This window comes from Lissotriton vulgaris, chromosome 12, assembly GCF_964263255.1.
Source record: "Lissotriton vulgaris chromosome 12, aLisVul1.2, whole genome shotgun sequence".
In the NCBI taxonomy this organism is placed as follows: Eukaryota; Metazoa; Chordata; class Amphibia; order Caudata; family Salamandridae; genus Lissotriton; species Lissotriton vulgaris.
Genome location: NC_141700.1, coordinates 262,740,189 through 262,757,587, shown reverse-complemented (window position 1 = coordinate 262,757,587; position 17,399 = coordinate 262,740,189). Strand labels below are relative to the sequence as shown.

Genomic DNA, 17,399 nt, shown 5'->3' with positions numbered 1-17,399 from the left:
TAATGTCGAGGACAGCGATGCTCCTGCTTCCTGCGTTTATCGGGTCAATAGACTGTTCCCCAGAACACAAAAGTTTATCGCAATAAATGCATAGAATTTTAACTTCACCAAAATCAGGATCAATTTGTGGGTGTGGACTGCTTGCTGAAAATGCTGCTGCAGCAGTTGATGTGCTTGGTGCAGTAGCAGGTGGGTTGTCCTGCAACCTCAGTCTTCCCGCTCGAGCAAAGTTGTTGGGGTGCAAGTTCTTCACGTGTTGCACCATATTTGCTGTGTCAAATGAGTATTTTTTAGATGGATCACCCCTTGAAAGAGTTGTTTGGCAAATTTTACAGGTTACTTTTGGAGCATTAACCTTTTTTTGCCCTTCAGTAAAAGTAAAAAACTTCCAAATTAGAGCTTCTTGTCTCTTCTTTTGAGGTTCTTCAGGAATGAAATCTCCCTTTGAAAATGGCTGGAAGAGGAGTCCATTGCTGTTATTATGGTTATCTTCCTTCTACTTGACAGGATTCTCAGAAGAGATGCTTCTTCTTAGAAAGTCAAAGTAGAATGATTAAAATGGGATGGAACCTTCAACAATTGGAATAGGAAGTGTTATGAACCAATCAAATCTCTTATTTTAAAGTCACATGGCTTTGCGTACGCTTACGGTGGGCTTACGGTACTCTTACGATGCGAGTACGCAGGACGTTCCATCGCGATTTGTGTAATTGCTTTTAAAAGAAATATACGATTGTTAAAAGTTAAAAAAAAAACTATTTTCATAATTATCCCAGATAATTTCTACCCTTAGTCTGTACATTAAGTACATAAATATATGTTTTTAAACAATTAAAAACATTGGCGCCGTTCGCGTACAGGGCGCCGTACATGACGTCACACGGAAGCTGTGATGCGACGCGTAACCTCAAAGCGTATTCGTTGTGTATGCCGGGTACGCGCTGAGTATGATTAGCAGTACAAAGTATGGTGCGATCACCCTCTCAGTGTCAAATCAGAGCACAGGGCGCGCTACGAGAATGATTGCAAGTGGTTACTCATTGGAGATCAGATTCTGGGCCTGCCTCAGCGCACATGATAACCCCACCAAGTCTCTCTCTGTTATTAATTGTTGGTGCACACACTCACACTTGCAGATGCGCGGTGCACACCCGCCCACACTCCCCAGATGTCACCACCTAGCTTTCTTGCTATTACTAAGCCTGGAAGCCAATACATTAGTCAATGGGATGTCCCCCAGGGTCGTCATTCTTGTAGAGCGCAAAAACGCTACCAATGACGGCCCTGGGCTTGGTTTGGTCAGCCCCCGCGGTTCCCATATAATGCGGGCACTGACGTGAGCACGCTCTCTTTTGCCTGCCTGTGCTGCGGTGACAGACAGACTGTCGTCGTCGATTGTACTATGAACTGTTTGCTCAAGCGGAGGAGGACTCGTGACACTTGACGTGGTGTCACTGCTGATGCCGCCCAGCCAGGCCACCATAGGCGCAGTGGCGCCCGCGCCCAGCCCAGCCCAGGCCCAGCCAAAGCCCCAGCCTTTGAAGACAAGTCAAGAGACTACAGAAGCAAAGGTAAGAGAAGCCGTCACAACATCAGTCTCCGCAGTAAATTGTACCTGCATGATAATATTTGTTTTACTGCGTCACATGGCCCTCTCAGCTCTGTTTTATTTTACTTTTGTGCGCCACATGCTTTGTGCTTCATTGTATTTGCTCCCTCCTAATCCTTCTGTGACTTTTAATATGTATTAAAACCTCACGTGGCCTTCCCAGGCCTCTAGTCTTATTGATCGTATATTGCTGATCGGAATATTTCCAACTGCGTCACGGGGCCCTCCTAGGCCTTGTTTAAATAAATTGTGCATGCATGATTTTCTTTGTCATATTTTTGAACTGTGTCACGTGATTTTGCCTGTATTGTTATAAATTGTGCTTTCATATTAGTATTATTTTTTTACTGAGTCACGTGCCCCTCCCAGCTCTGTTTTACTTTATTTTTGTGCTTCTTCGTATTTGATCCCTCCTAATCCTCCTGTGACTTTTAATATTTATTACTGCCTCACATGGCCTTCCCAGGCCTCCATTCTAATTGATCGTATATGGTTGAATGTAAAGCTTGTTTCCGAAATGACAAGTTATCTGTCAAAGGAGAGAATATGTAGTATGCAGCAGGCGCGCAATACCCATTATGCTAACGGGGCTTCAGCCCCCCACCCATCATCTGTGTCTCTTCCACGTTTTAATGTCCTTTTATCTCTCTCTTTCTCACTGTCACTCACATCGTTTATTTTTTTATTTTTTATTTTTTTTACAGTTATGGACGCTGATGTCTCCACTGTGCCGTATAAAACCTTACCCAAGTTTAAGTGGTGAACTCTTTTGGCTACAGTGAAGCCTGTTTCAACCCTCTTTAAATCAGGTCTATGGCACTAGGTGAGCAAACAAACTTGTTTCCGAAACAACAACACATTATCTGTGAAAGGAGAGAGTCGATAGTGTGCAGCAGCTAGTCTGTGTAGAAATGTATAATTACCACAGAGCAGTGACAACAAATAGGTTACAACAGTCTGAGGAACAGATCTACAAGCTTATTGTGCCACTTTTGTGTCACTTTTAACATGGGAAAAGTGGCGCAAGGAGCTTGTAAATCTGCGTCTAACTTTTTTTTTAAAAACTCTCAACTCCAGACTCTGCGAGTCAATGGGGTGCAACAGTATAGGTACGCAATATTAAGCACTCACATTAAAATTCACTTTTGACAGGAGTTTCGCAACTCAGTTTACGGTATTTAATCAAATATCCTTTTGTTTGCTTCACCGAACATCCTTCAGGATCAACCACGGCATATCGAGCAACAGCAATGGAATTGTCTGCAACGTATTGAATATACTTTGACGTATACAGAGTTCAATTAAAGTTGTGAACTCTGAGGGCCGCAAAGTTTATACAAGGTAAGCACAGCGGCCTAGATATACAATGCCTCCAATTAAATGCATTACAAATAAATCGGTATATTTACAATCCTGTTGTACCACTTTTGTGTCAGTAACGCAGTAGGCACTTCCATATAGACACCACTTGAACGCGGGACTATAACAGAAGTGAAATATACCAGGCACACGTAAAATCGTAGTGTTACCTTGACTTGTAATGTTTCACCTCATTTACTGACATCTCATAATTTTAAACTCTAATTTTCTTTTTTGTTTTGCAGATTACCTATTGAACGTCTTTTGGAGTCCACATCACAATTTGTTTATAATGTTTATTAAAGTTATTTGTATACTTGTTTATTATATTGTTATCATGAAGTTACGTTTACAGTTATTGTTGTTTTAAGAAAAGTTAATAAAAAAAACTACATACTTTTTTTGTGAGGGAGGGGGGGTGACTGTCCACAATAAAAATAAAATTTATAATTTGAAGTACTATAGTAAGATGTTCAAGAGTAGGGTTGACAAGTACTAACTGTACAATAAGTTATATTTTCTCTGGATGGACTACAACATAGAAAAGAAATCAAACTAAAACAAAATGTGTACCACATTTACAAACCTCTTGCGACATTTTCCTGTGCAAACCTACCCCCCTACAAAATTAAGTGTGTGGGCCTCAAAAACACCCTTCAAAACACGGAAATATTCAACCCCCAAAGATTTCTATATTGTATGAGAGGGGCTGCATGGCCATCCGCCTAGTGCTCGGGAGTCCACGACGCCCGGACCCGTTTGCTGCAGTGTCCATTGGGAGGAAACAGCCATTACAACGCGGTCATAAGCACGCGTGATCGTCACCACGAAGCCATTAGCACGCATATGGCTTTACCAAGCATGCTTTTACAACTAGTATACATTTACCACCCATGATAAAGGCATAAGCATGATAATGGCTTTCTGGTGACGGACACGCGTTGTAATTGCTGTGGCTTACGTGCTTCAAATTAGTTTTTAGGTATGCGTGTGACCAAGTCTGATAACATCGGAGGCCAAGGACAAACACCGTGGTGCCTGTGGAAGGAAATCTCATCGATCACAGAGAAGATAGGCGGAGGGTAAAATGAAAGTAACATGTATAATAAAAATAATGGAGGAAAACTACTAAAATGGCGGTGCACGGAGTATGTTATCAACGTTTGGCGCATCAGCAATATGTTTCAAATAAATATAGATTAAAAATAATTATTAATATATTACAAAAGTATAGCAGCGAATGACACATGGCCCGGGAAAAGAAAGCGACAAATTTAATACCTGAAATGAGGACAGCTTTGCTTGGCGAACTTGAAGAAAAAGAAAGAAACATGGGCTTGGAAACGAGGCTGCTCATGCATAGAAAGTAGAACTGGTACACAAAAAAAAAACGGAAACTTTCACATACTATCATAGAAATATAGATCTTTTTTTCACCAGTAAAGTTAGTTCTCGAAAAGAACGTTTTTTTTTTTTAGCCCCAATGCCCCCACGATCCCAGACAGCTCCCCGCGTCCTTCGAGAGCCGGCATTGCTTTGTCAGAGAGAGCAGCCTACTTGAAAGAGAGAGCAGAGTAACTTGCTGTCTCTTTCAAATAGGAAAGCGGTTTGCTGTGATAAAGAGGGAACTGTGACGTTCCCGCCCTACCATAGCAAACAGCAGTGTCCCGGGGGTAGGCACCCCGAGACACTGCAGGAGGCGGTGGTCCCTAGGGCCATCAAGAGCTCCAGGAGGGGGGCCGCGCGACCCCCTCCCAACATTTTTTTTTTTTAAAAAGCCCGGGGGGGGGGGGAGGGGCGGCAGGGGTCCCCGGGGAAGAAAGTTAATTTGACAAATTACTTCCCCAGGAAGGTGGCGGTCCCCAAGGCGTGTACGGGGGGAGGGGGTGCTGAAAACATACTTTTTTTTAAACCCTCCGAGGGGGTGGCGGTCCACGAGACTGGGAGGGGCCTTACAAGCCCCCTATTATGGTAAAAAGTTGCCCCAGGGATTTCGTCCCCCCCCCCGGGGATAATTAAGAATAAAATGGACTTCTAGTTTTTTTGTCCTTTTCCACCGCGCACGCGTACTATACGCGTACCCCGCGATTTCTTATTTCAAAAAATAATAATTGGAGCCTAAAGATCCATGTGGGACCCCCTGAGCAGGCCTAGAAGGTCAGGATGTTTCTACACTGCCCCTTTTCCTTATTTTTCAACTTTGTTTTACTGTTTTCTTGTGACTCGGTTCTACAGAGGCACAAGATGGCTGCGAACAGTTCCTGGTTTGGAGTGTTAACAGACAGTTGACATCCAATCCGAAGCTCGTGCGGATTTCCGTACGCGTGCAGTACTTCGTCTCTAGATAGCACTATGATTTTGATTTTCTCAGGTACTACTGAACGGATTTACACCATTTAACAAAAAGCACAATCTGCGAACCAAACTCTACCTCAGCCAAATTTGGTGTAATTCCTTTCAGCCGTTCAGGCAGTAGCCCTGGCAAAAGGTCCCTATGGAAAATTGCATGGGGGAAAACCCATTTTGAGACCTCCCTTTTTTCTCGGCCCCCACTTGACGAATCACCCCCAAACTTTCAGGGAAGGGTCGGAGCAGAGCAGGCCATGTTCTTGGAGATATTTGCAAAGATTCGTCCACCGACGCCAAAGTCGACATGACCATTGTTGAAAAAATGTGTGAGAAATCAGCGTAATCCCACTGGAGGGAATTTTTGTTGGTCAAATGGTGGCACATGCATAACAATATGGTTCAACCCACTAGAGGGTATGAAAAGAGATAATCACTATGACCAATGTTGAAACAATGTGTGAGAAGTGTGAGAAGTCAGCGCAATCCCACTAGAGGGAATCATTGTTGGTCAGATGGCTATATACATATATTAATATTGTCTTGACTTAAAACGCATATGAAAGAAGCAGGAAAAAGCATAATAATGAGCAATATAATTTTATTGTAACTGCATATATAATATATAAAACTACATCTCCCAGAAATCATTGAGCGCTGGTGTTCCCCAAACAGGAAGTGAGGATATGTGTAATTAACTACATAAAGTAGGGGGAGCCAAGCAGTCAGTTGATCGTGAGCAAGGTATCTGGATATACCGAAACGCATAGATCTTTAACATCTGTCCTTTGCCACAATCAAGAGAATGTAAGAAAATAAAAGAAAAATTGCAAAACGACCTGTGGAGTGTGACCCGTTTGTTTCTCCAACTGGAGGAATTGTGTGGAAATTGGTAGCAGCTGCAGCACCCGATTTGAGCGCTGCAGTAACGGCGAACGGAACCAGTGTGGAAGATATATATATATATATATATATATATATATATATATATATATATATAATACAATAGTAATAATGTTCATATTCTTTATTTCGGTACATGGTACCATAAAAGATGCATCGACAACCACATACATATATATTAAAACATCAACGACATAGTTAAAGAAAAAAAAAAGAGCATGTCAAGTGCAATAAGAAGCAATTCAGGCAAAGAAATGGAGACACTTATAGGGACATTTGCCATTACGTTAAAAGCCTTAATAAATAATTAAAAAGAATTTATGAGGCATATGCAATTTAAAATAGGATTCTTTAAAACAATTCTGGATTGGGTAAATCATGGGTTTTAGGTCGGAAATATTTCTATTAAAATTTCAGGCCCTATTTAGCTCTTATATAGTTTGTAGCTAACAAGAATCTACTAATTCCAAAGGCAATCTGGCTAGTATAATTTTTTAAGATCCTTCCTGCCTCTTTGTATGATCTTACGACTATATTTAAACAAAGTGGTCTAATCCATTTCCTTCTTGGTACCACATAGGCCGAACAAAAAAACAAGACATGACAATCATCTTCTTTCGCTCTACTAGAACATAGACTACATGTAACATTGCTGTTAATGGACCACTTTGCTACACTGGCATTTATCTTTAAGATGCCGTATCTATATTTCATATACAGTGTCTTAGCAAGTGGTGGACGAACCTCATCAAGGAAAGATTCATATTGTGCAGTATCTTTAAATGAGAGGAAGTTAGTCGTTATTGATCCATACGTTTTTCCATTCGACACATTCCAATCTTGATAAGCCCAGTATGATAATTTCAATATTTTCTTTGAGACTTGGGATAAACTGTGCGGTTCATCCCAAAAATGCGCTAAACCAATCCTGGTGAACCAGGATCTAACATGCCTAAACCATAAAATATTGTTGCAACTATCCAATTCCAATACTTCCATGAGACTGTTTTTAAATGAGAAGCTCTGGGGTCGACCACAGTCTTACCCAGAGCATCAAAGGTCACAAGATTGCATGCTGGTCAGTACGTTTTAGATTTAAGTCTAATCCAAGTGGTATTAGGGGTGTACTAACCGGTAGTCTTAGAAGTGCTCTAAAAAAACGTATTTTCACCAATACCAAATACTTTATCACACATGGGTCCCCACAATTCTGCCCCATACAGAGCCGCAGATTGGGCTTTAAATTTGAAAACATCTAATGCTGACGAAATTGCTTTACAAAGACTTCTACCATGCCTTTTCAGGATAGGCAATGTGTTTTGTGTAAGTATTGTTTTACTTCTTTCTATCTGGGTTTTCCATGACAGATTAGAGTCCAAGGCCACACCCAGATAGCAAAAATTCTTGACATGTTCTAGTTTATGGCCATTTAAAAACATTGCTTCCTTGAACTTTTTATGAGGGTTGATCGCCATATATTTTGTTTTCTTAGTATTAATTTCAAGGCCCTTTTTGATGCAATATGTCTGGAATTTGTCTAGTAGTTTTTGCAGGCCCCTTGGTGTTTGGGAGATAAGTATAGTGTTGTCAGCAAAGAGAAAGGCTGGGACCCTTTCGCCCCCCAATTTTGGAGAATCGTTTATACAATCCTCCAAGTAAATTGGCATATCGTTGACGAACAATTAAAACCATGTGGGGGCCAACACACATCCTTGTCGGACCCCTCTCTTTATCGGTATTGAATCAGTTAACTCCCCACCAGGGCCCCACCTGACTTTGGCATAATTGGTTTCATGTAGCCTTATATTTTGCATTAGTAAGTTGGCTGGAAGCCCTTGGTGTCTAAGCGTTTCCCACAAAGTTTTTCGGGGAATTAAGTCAAAGGCAGCTCGTAAATCGACAAAAGCTACATATAAAAGGCCTTTTCGTAATGTGACATACTTCCAGCATAAGCAACAGAACCGTAAGACTTGGTCTATAGTACTAATTTTGGCTCTAAACCCTGCTTGAAATTTTGTAAGGACAGCTTTTTCCTCCATTCAAATATTTATTCTGTTTAAAATATGCCTATCATAAATCTTCTGTAAGATGTCTATTAGACTGATTGGGTGATAGTTGGCAGGGTCATTTCTATCAGCAGGGTCATTTCTATCGCTCTTTTTAAAAATTGTAACGACTTCCGCCCCCTCTATGTCTCCGTAAAGGTCTTCATCGGCAGCTAAAACGCTGCATAGACAGTTTATGGAGGGAGCCCAGACACTAATATCATGATTATAAAGGTCACCCGGGATTTTATCTAATCCGGGAGCCTTCCCATTTTTTACTAGATTAATGGCTAATTCAGTTTCCTGTAAGTGGAAAACTAGTTCGTCCCTGCTTGAATTCAGCAGTAGATCCGCCTCCAGTGGGGCCGGGTCCTCCTCCGGTGCTTCGTATAACTTGGTGAAGTGATCAATCCAGGTAGTCTTATCAAGGAAGACTTCCCTAGATCCTCTTTCTTTTTTATTTCCTTTTGCAACTATTTTCCAAAACAGCATATGGTCCCTGCTTTTAGCCGCAGTTAACATATTGGACCAAATCTCTTCATCCCAGGCTGCTTTTGCCTTTTCCTGTATCTTCCTATATTTAAGCCTGGCCTCTTTTACGACCTCCATGTTGTTATTTTTTACCGTCCTGCACTAAGTCGGCTTTTGCAATGCAACATTCTTTACTGTACCGAGCTTTCCCTGTCTGCTGCAATCTACTAGCTCTACCATTCACCGCTGGTTTTTTGTTACCAACGGGATGAGTTCTCTAAAGAACCCTGTATGCAGATCCAAAAAGGTTTTATTGCCATCTCTGCCAGCCACGTACGGCTCAAAAATTCTAGCAAGTGTACTATAGACATTAATCAGTGCTTCATGGTGCTCCAGGATATACGCCCATTTAACTGAGCGTTGATTGTTACTGATTGAAATATCATCTGGGCTAGTGTGTGTCATACTTCTATTATCCAAGACGCTGTGCATTAACCTACTTTGGAGACTAAGCTCAAGCGGACGGTGATCACTCTCAGTTCTCGGTATGACTTCCATATCTACAGCAAACGCCCAAATGTCCAGAGATAAAATTATATAATCAATTTTACTCTAGAACGTGCTTCTAAAGAAGGTTGGAGCCTTAGGGCTGTCCGATAATAGTCGTCCATTACATGCCCTTAGGCCATGGCTGAAAATTAGCTTCGGAATTTGGAGCGCTAGAGAAGTGCATGGAACATTCCCAGCGCTGTTTATTATGGGTATCTTATTAGCACCATCTTCATCATCAAAAATGTTATTGAGCCCAGCAATTGGTTCGTAATTTCAGTTGAGATCACCGCCTAATACTATACTTGATCCCACATCCAGTACATTTAAAAGTGAATCAAGTTTCTCTATTACTCGTGACTCCCTATGTGCTGGACACGGCCTATTATAGACATTATATAAGTAAAGGGCCCTTTTGTCTTTTGTGACTATTTTAATACCAAGAATGTCTAGAGAGTCAGTACTTAATTGTCTAGTAGTAATATCAATTGTCACCTTCACCCAGATTACAAGGCCCCCAGAAGGCCTCCTCTCGCAGAAGGGATGGCAGCGATATGAAAGGTTTTATACCCTACTCTATGAGGGGTTTGCACAGCCCAGGTTTCCTGGAGAACGCAAATATCGCTTGAATCAATATAAATATTCCATCCAGGATCACTAAAATTCCTACCTAGAACCTCTATATTCCACGATAATATTTTTATTTCCGCTAGCTTGGGACCGATAATACTTTGGGGCGTATCTTTTGTCAGGTTTTCGATTTCTTGAGCACCCTGTGAAATACAATAGTTATAGTTAGGACCATTTTTCTTTGGAAAAGCGTTTTTTGACTTGCCTAGATCTTTGGAGCAGTTTGACGAATCTTCACAACATTTTTCAAACCAAGAGCCCCAGTTAATCTTGTTGCACACAGAAAGTTTCAGGGCGATTCGTTAACCGGAGGCTGAGGAAAATGGGGTTCTAAAAGGGTGCGTTTACAATGTTAATTCCCAAAGGACCTGTCAACACGCCTTCAGCCCAAAGCACTGGATGGTATTACACCAAAATCTGGAAGAAATTTTAATTTTGTTACGCAGATCACACTTTATTTGGTGTAAATATGTTCAGCAATTGTTGAGAAACTATTTTTTTTTAAGTTAGTGATATCTGTGAATGCAACGATTTCGCGAAAAAAATGACTTGCTCTTGCAGGGAAATAAAGAACCCCCATTGGCTGCCAACTCTTCAACCAGGAAGTGTTGGAAGCCATCTTGGGACTTGGCTTGAGCGGAGTCCCTCAAAAAAACTAAAACAGTGCAGGAAGGGTAGGAATACCCTGACACCTGGTGTAACGGTCCCCAAAATAATTTGGGGCTCAATTTTGCCGTGAATCTGCAGGAGAATCTGCTGATTTGCAGCAAATTAGTTTTTTTTAAAAAAAGGGTCTGCCAAATACCATGGGCATCAGCTTTTAAATATATGGGCGTTGCCACACGGACCCCGTGTGCCCTAGGGACTGCCACCTCTCTGGTAAAACGAAAGTAAAATAATGCAGGGGGGCCGCATGTCCTCCCGCAGCCCCAGAGACCACCACCTCCGGGGGCAAACAATGGTAATAATCCTGGGGGGCCGGGTAGCCCCAGGGACCGCCACCTCCTGCAGCCTTCTTAACATTGAATGAGTAGGGGGCCTTAAATGCTTCCGGGGGCTTTGTAAAATTTAAAGGGGGGTGTGCACAATCCTCCCGCTTACAGCCCCAGGGACAGCCACCTCACTGCAGACATGCAAGGCCCTAGGGTCCGCCACCTACCCCCAAGGCAGACGCCTGCTATGTCCTGGGGTGACCGCCACGGGACATAGCTGTTTACTGTGGCTTGGAAAGAGGTTTAACGTTTCTGCCAGGCAACAGCTAATACTCTACTTCCAGCAAGCGAGTGCACTGAAAATTCTGTTGCTTGCTGGAAGCAGAGCAGAATTGCTTTCAGACACAGGGAGCTACCTTTACATCAGCTTCATATATCTGGAAGCAATGCAGGAGGCGGGGAGCCTGCAGGGACTTTTTTGGGCACTCCGGGGGACTCCTGCAGTCCTAAACGAAAGTCACTGGGTGCCCTGGGTGGGAGCAGGATGCCCAGTATGGAGGCCGGGCTTCGAAGGGGGGCCTCTGAGGCCCCCTCTATTACAGTAAAAATAAGTAAATGGAAAGGCTGGGACCCAGGGCCGAAATCGGCATGGGGAGCCCCCCCCCCTCTACAACAATTTAAAAATGTCAGCCCGGGAAAGTCACCGGAGGCCCCCCTTTCACAACCACTCTGCAAACTCACCTCCTGGCACACTACTGGTTGCGGGATTAAGTCCCCATGACTCCTGAGGGTCTCTGAGGGGCAAATACCCATCCTGTAACCTCTAGTAAGTACCACACAGCGGGATTGCCCAGAGGTCATTGGAGGCGTGCCCCCTTTCTCCACCACTCTGCAAATGCGCCTCCTGGCACACTACAGTTTGGGGGATGAAGTCCATTTGGATAATGAGGGTCTTTAGGGACCATGAACCCCTCCTGTTATCCAGTAAGTCCCGCCCGGTGGGATTGCTGAGAGTTCGTGGGAGGCCCGCCTCCTTTCTCCACTAGTTCGCAAATAGAATTTTAAAAACCTTAGAAATTCACTGGAAAAAAAACAAAGGTTACAGGGACATTTAAGTTGGGAAATAGAATTTAAAAAACCTTAGAAATTCACTGAAAAAAACCCAAAGGTTACAGGGACGTCCTAGTTAAGCTCACAATTCACCAGTACAAAACCAGGGAAATTTGGCAGTTTCAGTTAGCTGAACTAACTAAAACGTACGCCCCCGCAATGCACTTTTATGACCTCACAAATGACATCGCTCATGACATTTTGTCCGTGAGCTCACTGTTGACATCACCAACAGAACCAGTTAAACACCCAGTTACCCTCCCATACATCTCATACACCCACTCCCACACAACCAGACATTCCATTTGCGGGCCCATACAAACAGTGAGACCTACTCACTGATCCATTGAGCCAGTAACACATCAACTCACCCATACAGCCACTAATACAACGACTAACTCACATATACAGCCACTCCTGTAGCTACCCAGTGACCAGTACAGCTACTCTCACATCCACTCATACAGACATTCTCATACTGAATCAGTCACGCATACAGATACTCGCATACCTACTCACTCACCCATAGTCACTGAGACAAGCACATACTCTCCCATACAACCTCTCACACTCATTCACCAATACATTATCACACACCCTTTCTCCCACCCATACAGCCACTTACACTCCCATGGATGCACCCATACAGTCACTCATATACCATGTTACTGACCTATACAGACACGTGTGTACCTGCTCAGTCACCCATTCAGCTACCCCTCCACCCTCTCATTCACCATTTTCAGCCACTGACACACCCACTCACCCGCCCATACAGTCACTCCCACAGCCACTTACCTTAGTATACATGTTTAACACTCAGTTACTTTTAGAAAACACTCAATCACTGGATGATGTCATGAGTGATGTAATTTCAGATGTCATGAGTGATGTCATCAGTTATGTCACTGACCCGGTCATGAGTAATGTAATATGTGAGGTCATAAGCAGTGCATTGCGGGGGCGTGAGGTATAGTTAGCTCAGGTAACTAGACCTGCTGAATTAACCAGGCTTTGTACGGGTGAAATCTGAGCCCAACTAGGACGTCCCTGTAACCTTTAATTTTTTCAGTGAAAATATATATATATATGTGAAAGCAGAAAGTTTCCTGAAAGGTCTTCACATGGGTGGCAGTTTTGAATATGGAAAACGAAAGATAGATAGATATTCGAGAATCATCTTCTGTTTTTAAAGGACATACAGATGGCAGGCCCTGGCCAACAGGGCCAGACTGGTGTTGTAGGCATCAGGCGTGTTGCCTGGGATGCTGGATGGGTGGGGACCGATTTTGTTATCGGAGGCCGGTTTTGCAGCGGTACTGCATTATCCGTCTCCAGTAACAAAAGCAGCAGTGCTTCAAACTTGCTCATCATCCCCTCCCGGTGAAGGGGGGATGGTATGGTCCAAAAAAACTGCTAGGGACGCTTTGGGTTCCCAGTCCGGCCGTGCTGGCCAACCTTATATTCCCCGGGCCATAAATCAGCCTTGCGCTCTGTGGTAGTCTCCGAGATGGCTTAGAAGTGGGGCTGATATATGAGCAGGGCTGGTCTGGCGTTTTAAAGGGATAAATCTAAAAGGAAGGCAATGCATGCGTAGTAGAACTACTCTTTGCTTAGAAGGCAGGGATGTGTTAGCAGTACATGAAGTAATACTCACAAATTGCAGAGGCATGTGGATCCTTGCTCCGCAATAGGTTCTGTAGAAGGAATGAAGAAGGTTCTATCTTCCATGTCTTACGGGTAGTGAGAGTACCATTGGATGGCGGCGAAAGAGGTTGGCACCGTGGGGCAGCCTGTAATTGGGAGACAAAATAGTAAGAGTAGTTTATTTTTAGGACCAGCCAACGGTAGAGAATTGTAAACAGGTCACTGAATGGCACCCAGCATCAACGGTTTAATGCAAAACAACAATGTTTTGCGGTCTTTGAGAAATCAACTTTTAAGGCAAATGTAAAGCACAATCAAGAGGAAACACGGGGTGAGTGATCTTTAAAAGTGGAGGGCATAGAAACCACAGAAATTCGCCATTGAGGTTCTAGAAAGTTGATGGTACTCCCAGTGAAAACATTTTAAGAGGAAAATTGAGGGTAAACTCTGCCTATCAGAATTTTCCCACAAATTTGTTATAAAGTTAACGATTTAGATGGGCGCATGTGAAAAAAGACAGTACTTTCACGATGGGCTAAACAAGTCTCTCCTTCCCCAGGAGTGTTTCGGCTTCACTTGCCTCAAGAAATCTTTACAAAACTTAAATTCTGGGACCATGTTTGGGAAATGGTGGTAAAATAGTGCAGTTCCCCATAATTTCCCCCAAAATGGTCTAAAAAACCATTAGCAGTTTAAAAAATGCATACAGCAAATACATTGCACCTGTCAACACGTCTACATTTGCATTTCTTTCATTTTACCATCCTGCCCACTACAAGGAGCTTTTGAGTCATCTGTGACTATTGAAGATCTCTTAAGAATGGTCTGGGAGAATCATGAAAAAAAGGCGAGTTCCTCAAGTTTGGAAGTACGTATTAGTGCTAGGTCGACATACAGCAATGAAGTTGCTCACTTAAGAAGATCTTACAGGTTCAGATAGTAAAAAAATTACACCACTCTTACACAGGGTTCTCATACAGCTGTACCGATTAGCACTGAAATTTGTTTGAAAATTAAATTGGAAGAGTACCCAAATATTAATGAGTTCTGAAAATAAACACTTTTTTCTACGCACTTTGGAAAGATAAACTGTTACCCCAAAAGCGTATTTTCATAAAAAATGTTATTGTTTTGTAAATACAGTGCCCATGTATGCATTTGTCGTTTTGAGTACTTGCAGTTGCTTCTGCCAGATATGAATAGATTCGGTCATTTATGTCGATACAATTTCATGCTAATGATGCCCACGCTATGGCAAGGGTTTATTTTCTTAGTGCAGATTTATGAACTAAAAATGATTCATGTGTGTTTAAGTTAGCATAATTATTTATTTAGGCTATGAGTTGACATAACTGGGCCTCAGACTGGGTGGTACAGACATACACTTTTGCAATTATGAAAAGAAAATGCTGTTTTATTCTTCACGTTTAAAATGCAATGTGATGTTCTTTCCAATCAACAGAAAATCGCAGAAATAGGACCTATTCTGGGGTGGTGGTCTAAAACGAACTGTAATTTCTTTCGTAGGTTCGGCGGAAGCTGTGTTCTAACTGGACTCACTCACTCTTGCAACAAATCAAGAACTTTTCCTATTCCTGCCGAGATTCAGAAGGGTTCATTGTATAGCAGATCTGCAAAGTTGTGGTGTCTCTTGATTTTTCGTTAAGAGTTAGCATTAGTTATGCATTCTGAAGGCGTTTCTAGCAGTGTTGCAGTTAATATATCATGTGCTTATGAAGAGCTATTGGTGTTCATTATTACTTCATTTCACGCCCTGTCATGAGCGAGTATAAAAAGTGGCTTGTTTGGGATGCGTGGCAGACCAGCAGTCCCTATCCGGATTGCCATTTAACTCTATCCTTGGAATTTTTTCTTTATCAATGAGATATTTATGTTGATTTAAACTGACTACATACCTCTTTCACTTGTGTAAGGATTAGTATTTTTGAATAAACCTTCATGATTTTGACTTTGAATATTGGCATTTCTAGGTTTTCTTTATTTGCTTTGAACCACTGTCCTTTGGGACTAAGAGCTCCGATGCTGCATATCTGCCCTTATTGGTGCAAAGCACAGACAGCATATTTATATTAGGCATTTATGTAGCACAGACCTAGCCACAAGGGTAGCGGAGTGCCTTACAGAGAACAGGTTTTAAATGCTAATAACAAAGTCAACAGGAGGTCAGCCAAGGGGTAAGAGGACAATGGATTAAGAGAGAGCAGGGGGCAGTTGATGGTAAGAGGTGGAAGGTTACACAGGAAAATGCTTTTTGATGAGTCTTGAAGTCTCTAAATGAAAGGGTTGAATTCATTTTGAGGGCATAATGAGAGAAGTTCTAAAGTCTGGGTGTCGGGCCGGGGAAAAGGTTTGGCTTGTAGTTATACTTTTCCTTGAGTTAGAGATTTCAGGATGGAGGTTGGCTTTTCACTCTCGTGAATCTTTTTTTTCCTTCGCCAGACTGGATACTGAAACTTGTCAGCATTTCCCTCGCTTATCAACAGGTGGCATTCCGTACCTCCGCATCAAAATCCGTCCACTCGGAATATGACATCGGGTCTCATAAAAACCGCCTCTGCGTGCGGATGCCAATTTCTTTCTGATCCATGCTGGACAGGAAGCTCTGAAAATCAGATAATGCAGGTGTTTAAATCTGGCATCTTATTAATGGACATTATTAGTCCATTCCCCAGGACGGGGGAAAGGATGGGTCAGTGAGGAATCTGGTTAGATAGAATCTCTAGCAGAAAAGGCGTTACTGAATGGAAATAACTTGTTCTTCTGATAGAGACGTCTCACCACAGATTTCTCACAATGTGAATAGATGCCAAAGAAGTACCCCTTCTCTGGTGGTGAGTTTGTGGAAGGACACTGAAATCAAGCATGACAGATTGAGTGAAGTCCCGGTCCTGCTGGACCTGGCTATCCAGGCAGTTATGTTTCAAGAACATATAGAGGGACACCCACGTCACAGCCTGCAAAATGTCCAGTACTTAAGGAGAGGGGCAATATCTCCCATCATAGTGGCAGCCACCTTCGATTTGGTAGAGTGAGAGCACAAGCCTTCGGGTCCTGTTCTTGGCCAGCTCATAGCATATCATAATGCAGAATACAATCCATCTCGAAATGGTCTGTTTTTGCACAGCTTTGCCTTTCTTATCCCCAAAGAAACCATAAAAAAGTTGGTCATCCTGTAAGTCGCCCCCAGTTCAGTCTACAAAGAAGCTAAGTACCCTTTTAGATTCAAAGCAGTGAAGCCATTCTTCCTCCTTGTATGGATGTGGTGGTGCATAGAAAGTCAGAAAAATGATGGATTCCCCTATATGGCAGGGCAGGACCCCTTGGACAAGAATGCCTTTTTTGTCCATAGGACTAATGTGCACGGGAAGACAGATGTATATTGTGTGATTACACAGCCTGGGGCTCCTTACTTGCCTAGCCGATCTTATGTTGACGAGGAATGCCACCTTGATATTAGGCGGAGAATAAATGTACATGGGTTCGAAAGGAGTACACATCAGGTGAGTACCAAATTAAGGTGCCACTGTGGCATCAAAAATGGTGTTGGCAGGAACATATGACCCAGCCCTTTAAAAAAAAGGTAATTCGAAGAGGGGAAAGCGTAGTATGAATTTGTTATTGCCCGAGCTTAATCTGGTTTCTATCTCTCCTGTTTTGGTTGAGACTCAAGCTGATGAGGCAGTTTCCACCTTTGTTGGTAGAGGTGCGGCTAGTACAATATATACAATTTTAATTTCATCATCTGTGGTCCATTTTTGCTAGAATTTGAGGTGGGGT

At 42.6% G+C, this 17,399-nt stretch overlaps 1 protein-coding gene across 5 annotated transcripts in view; it reads right to left on the bottom strand.

The window, feature by feature from the left end:
* Window positions 1-17,399, bottom strand: part of KIFC3 (kinesin family member C3) — a 422,885-nt gene that overhangs the window by 193,214 nt on the left and 212,272 nt on the right. For all 5 annotated transcript variants that reach the window (XM_086945003.1, XM_086944997.1, XM_086944996.1 and 2 more), the window contains exon 2: window positions 13,612-13,747. Coding sequence is in view for 2 of the 5 variants with exons in the window: in XM_086944997.1 (XP_086801123.1) it covers window positions 13,612-13,747 (136 nt within the window). In the remaining 3 variants the exon portion in view is untranslated. The remainder of the gene's footprint in view (window positions 1-13,611; window positions 13,748-17,399) is intronic.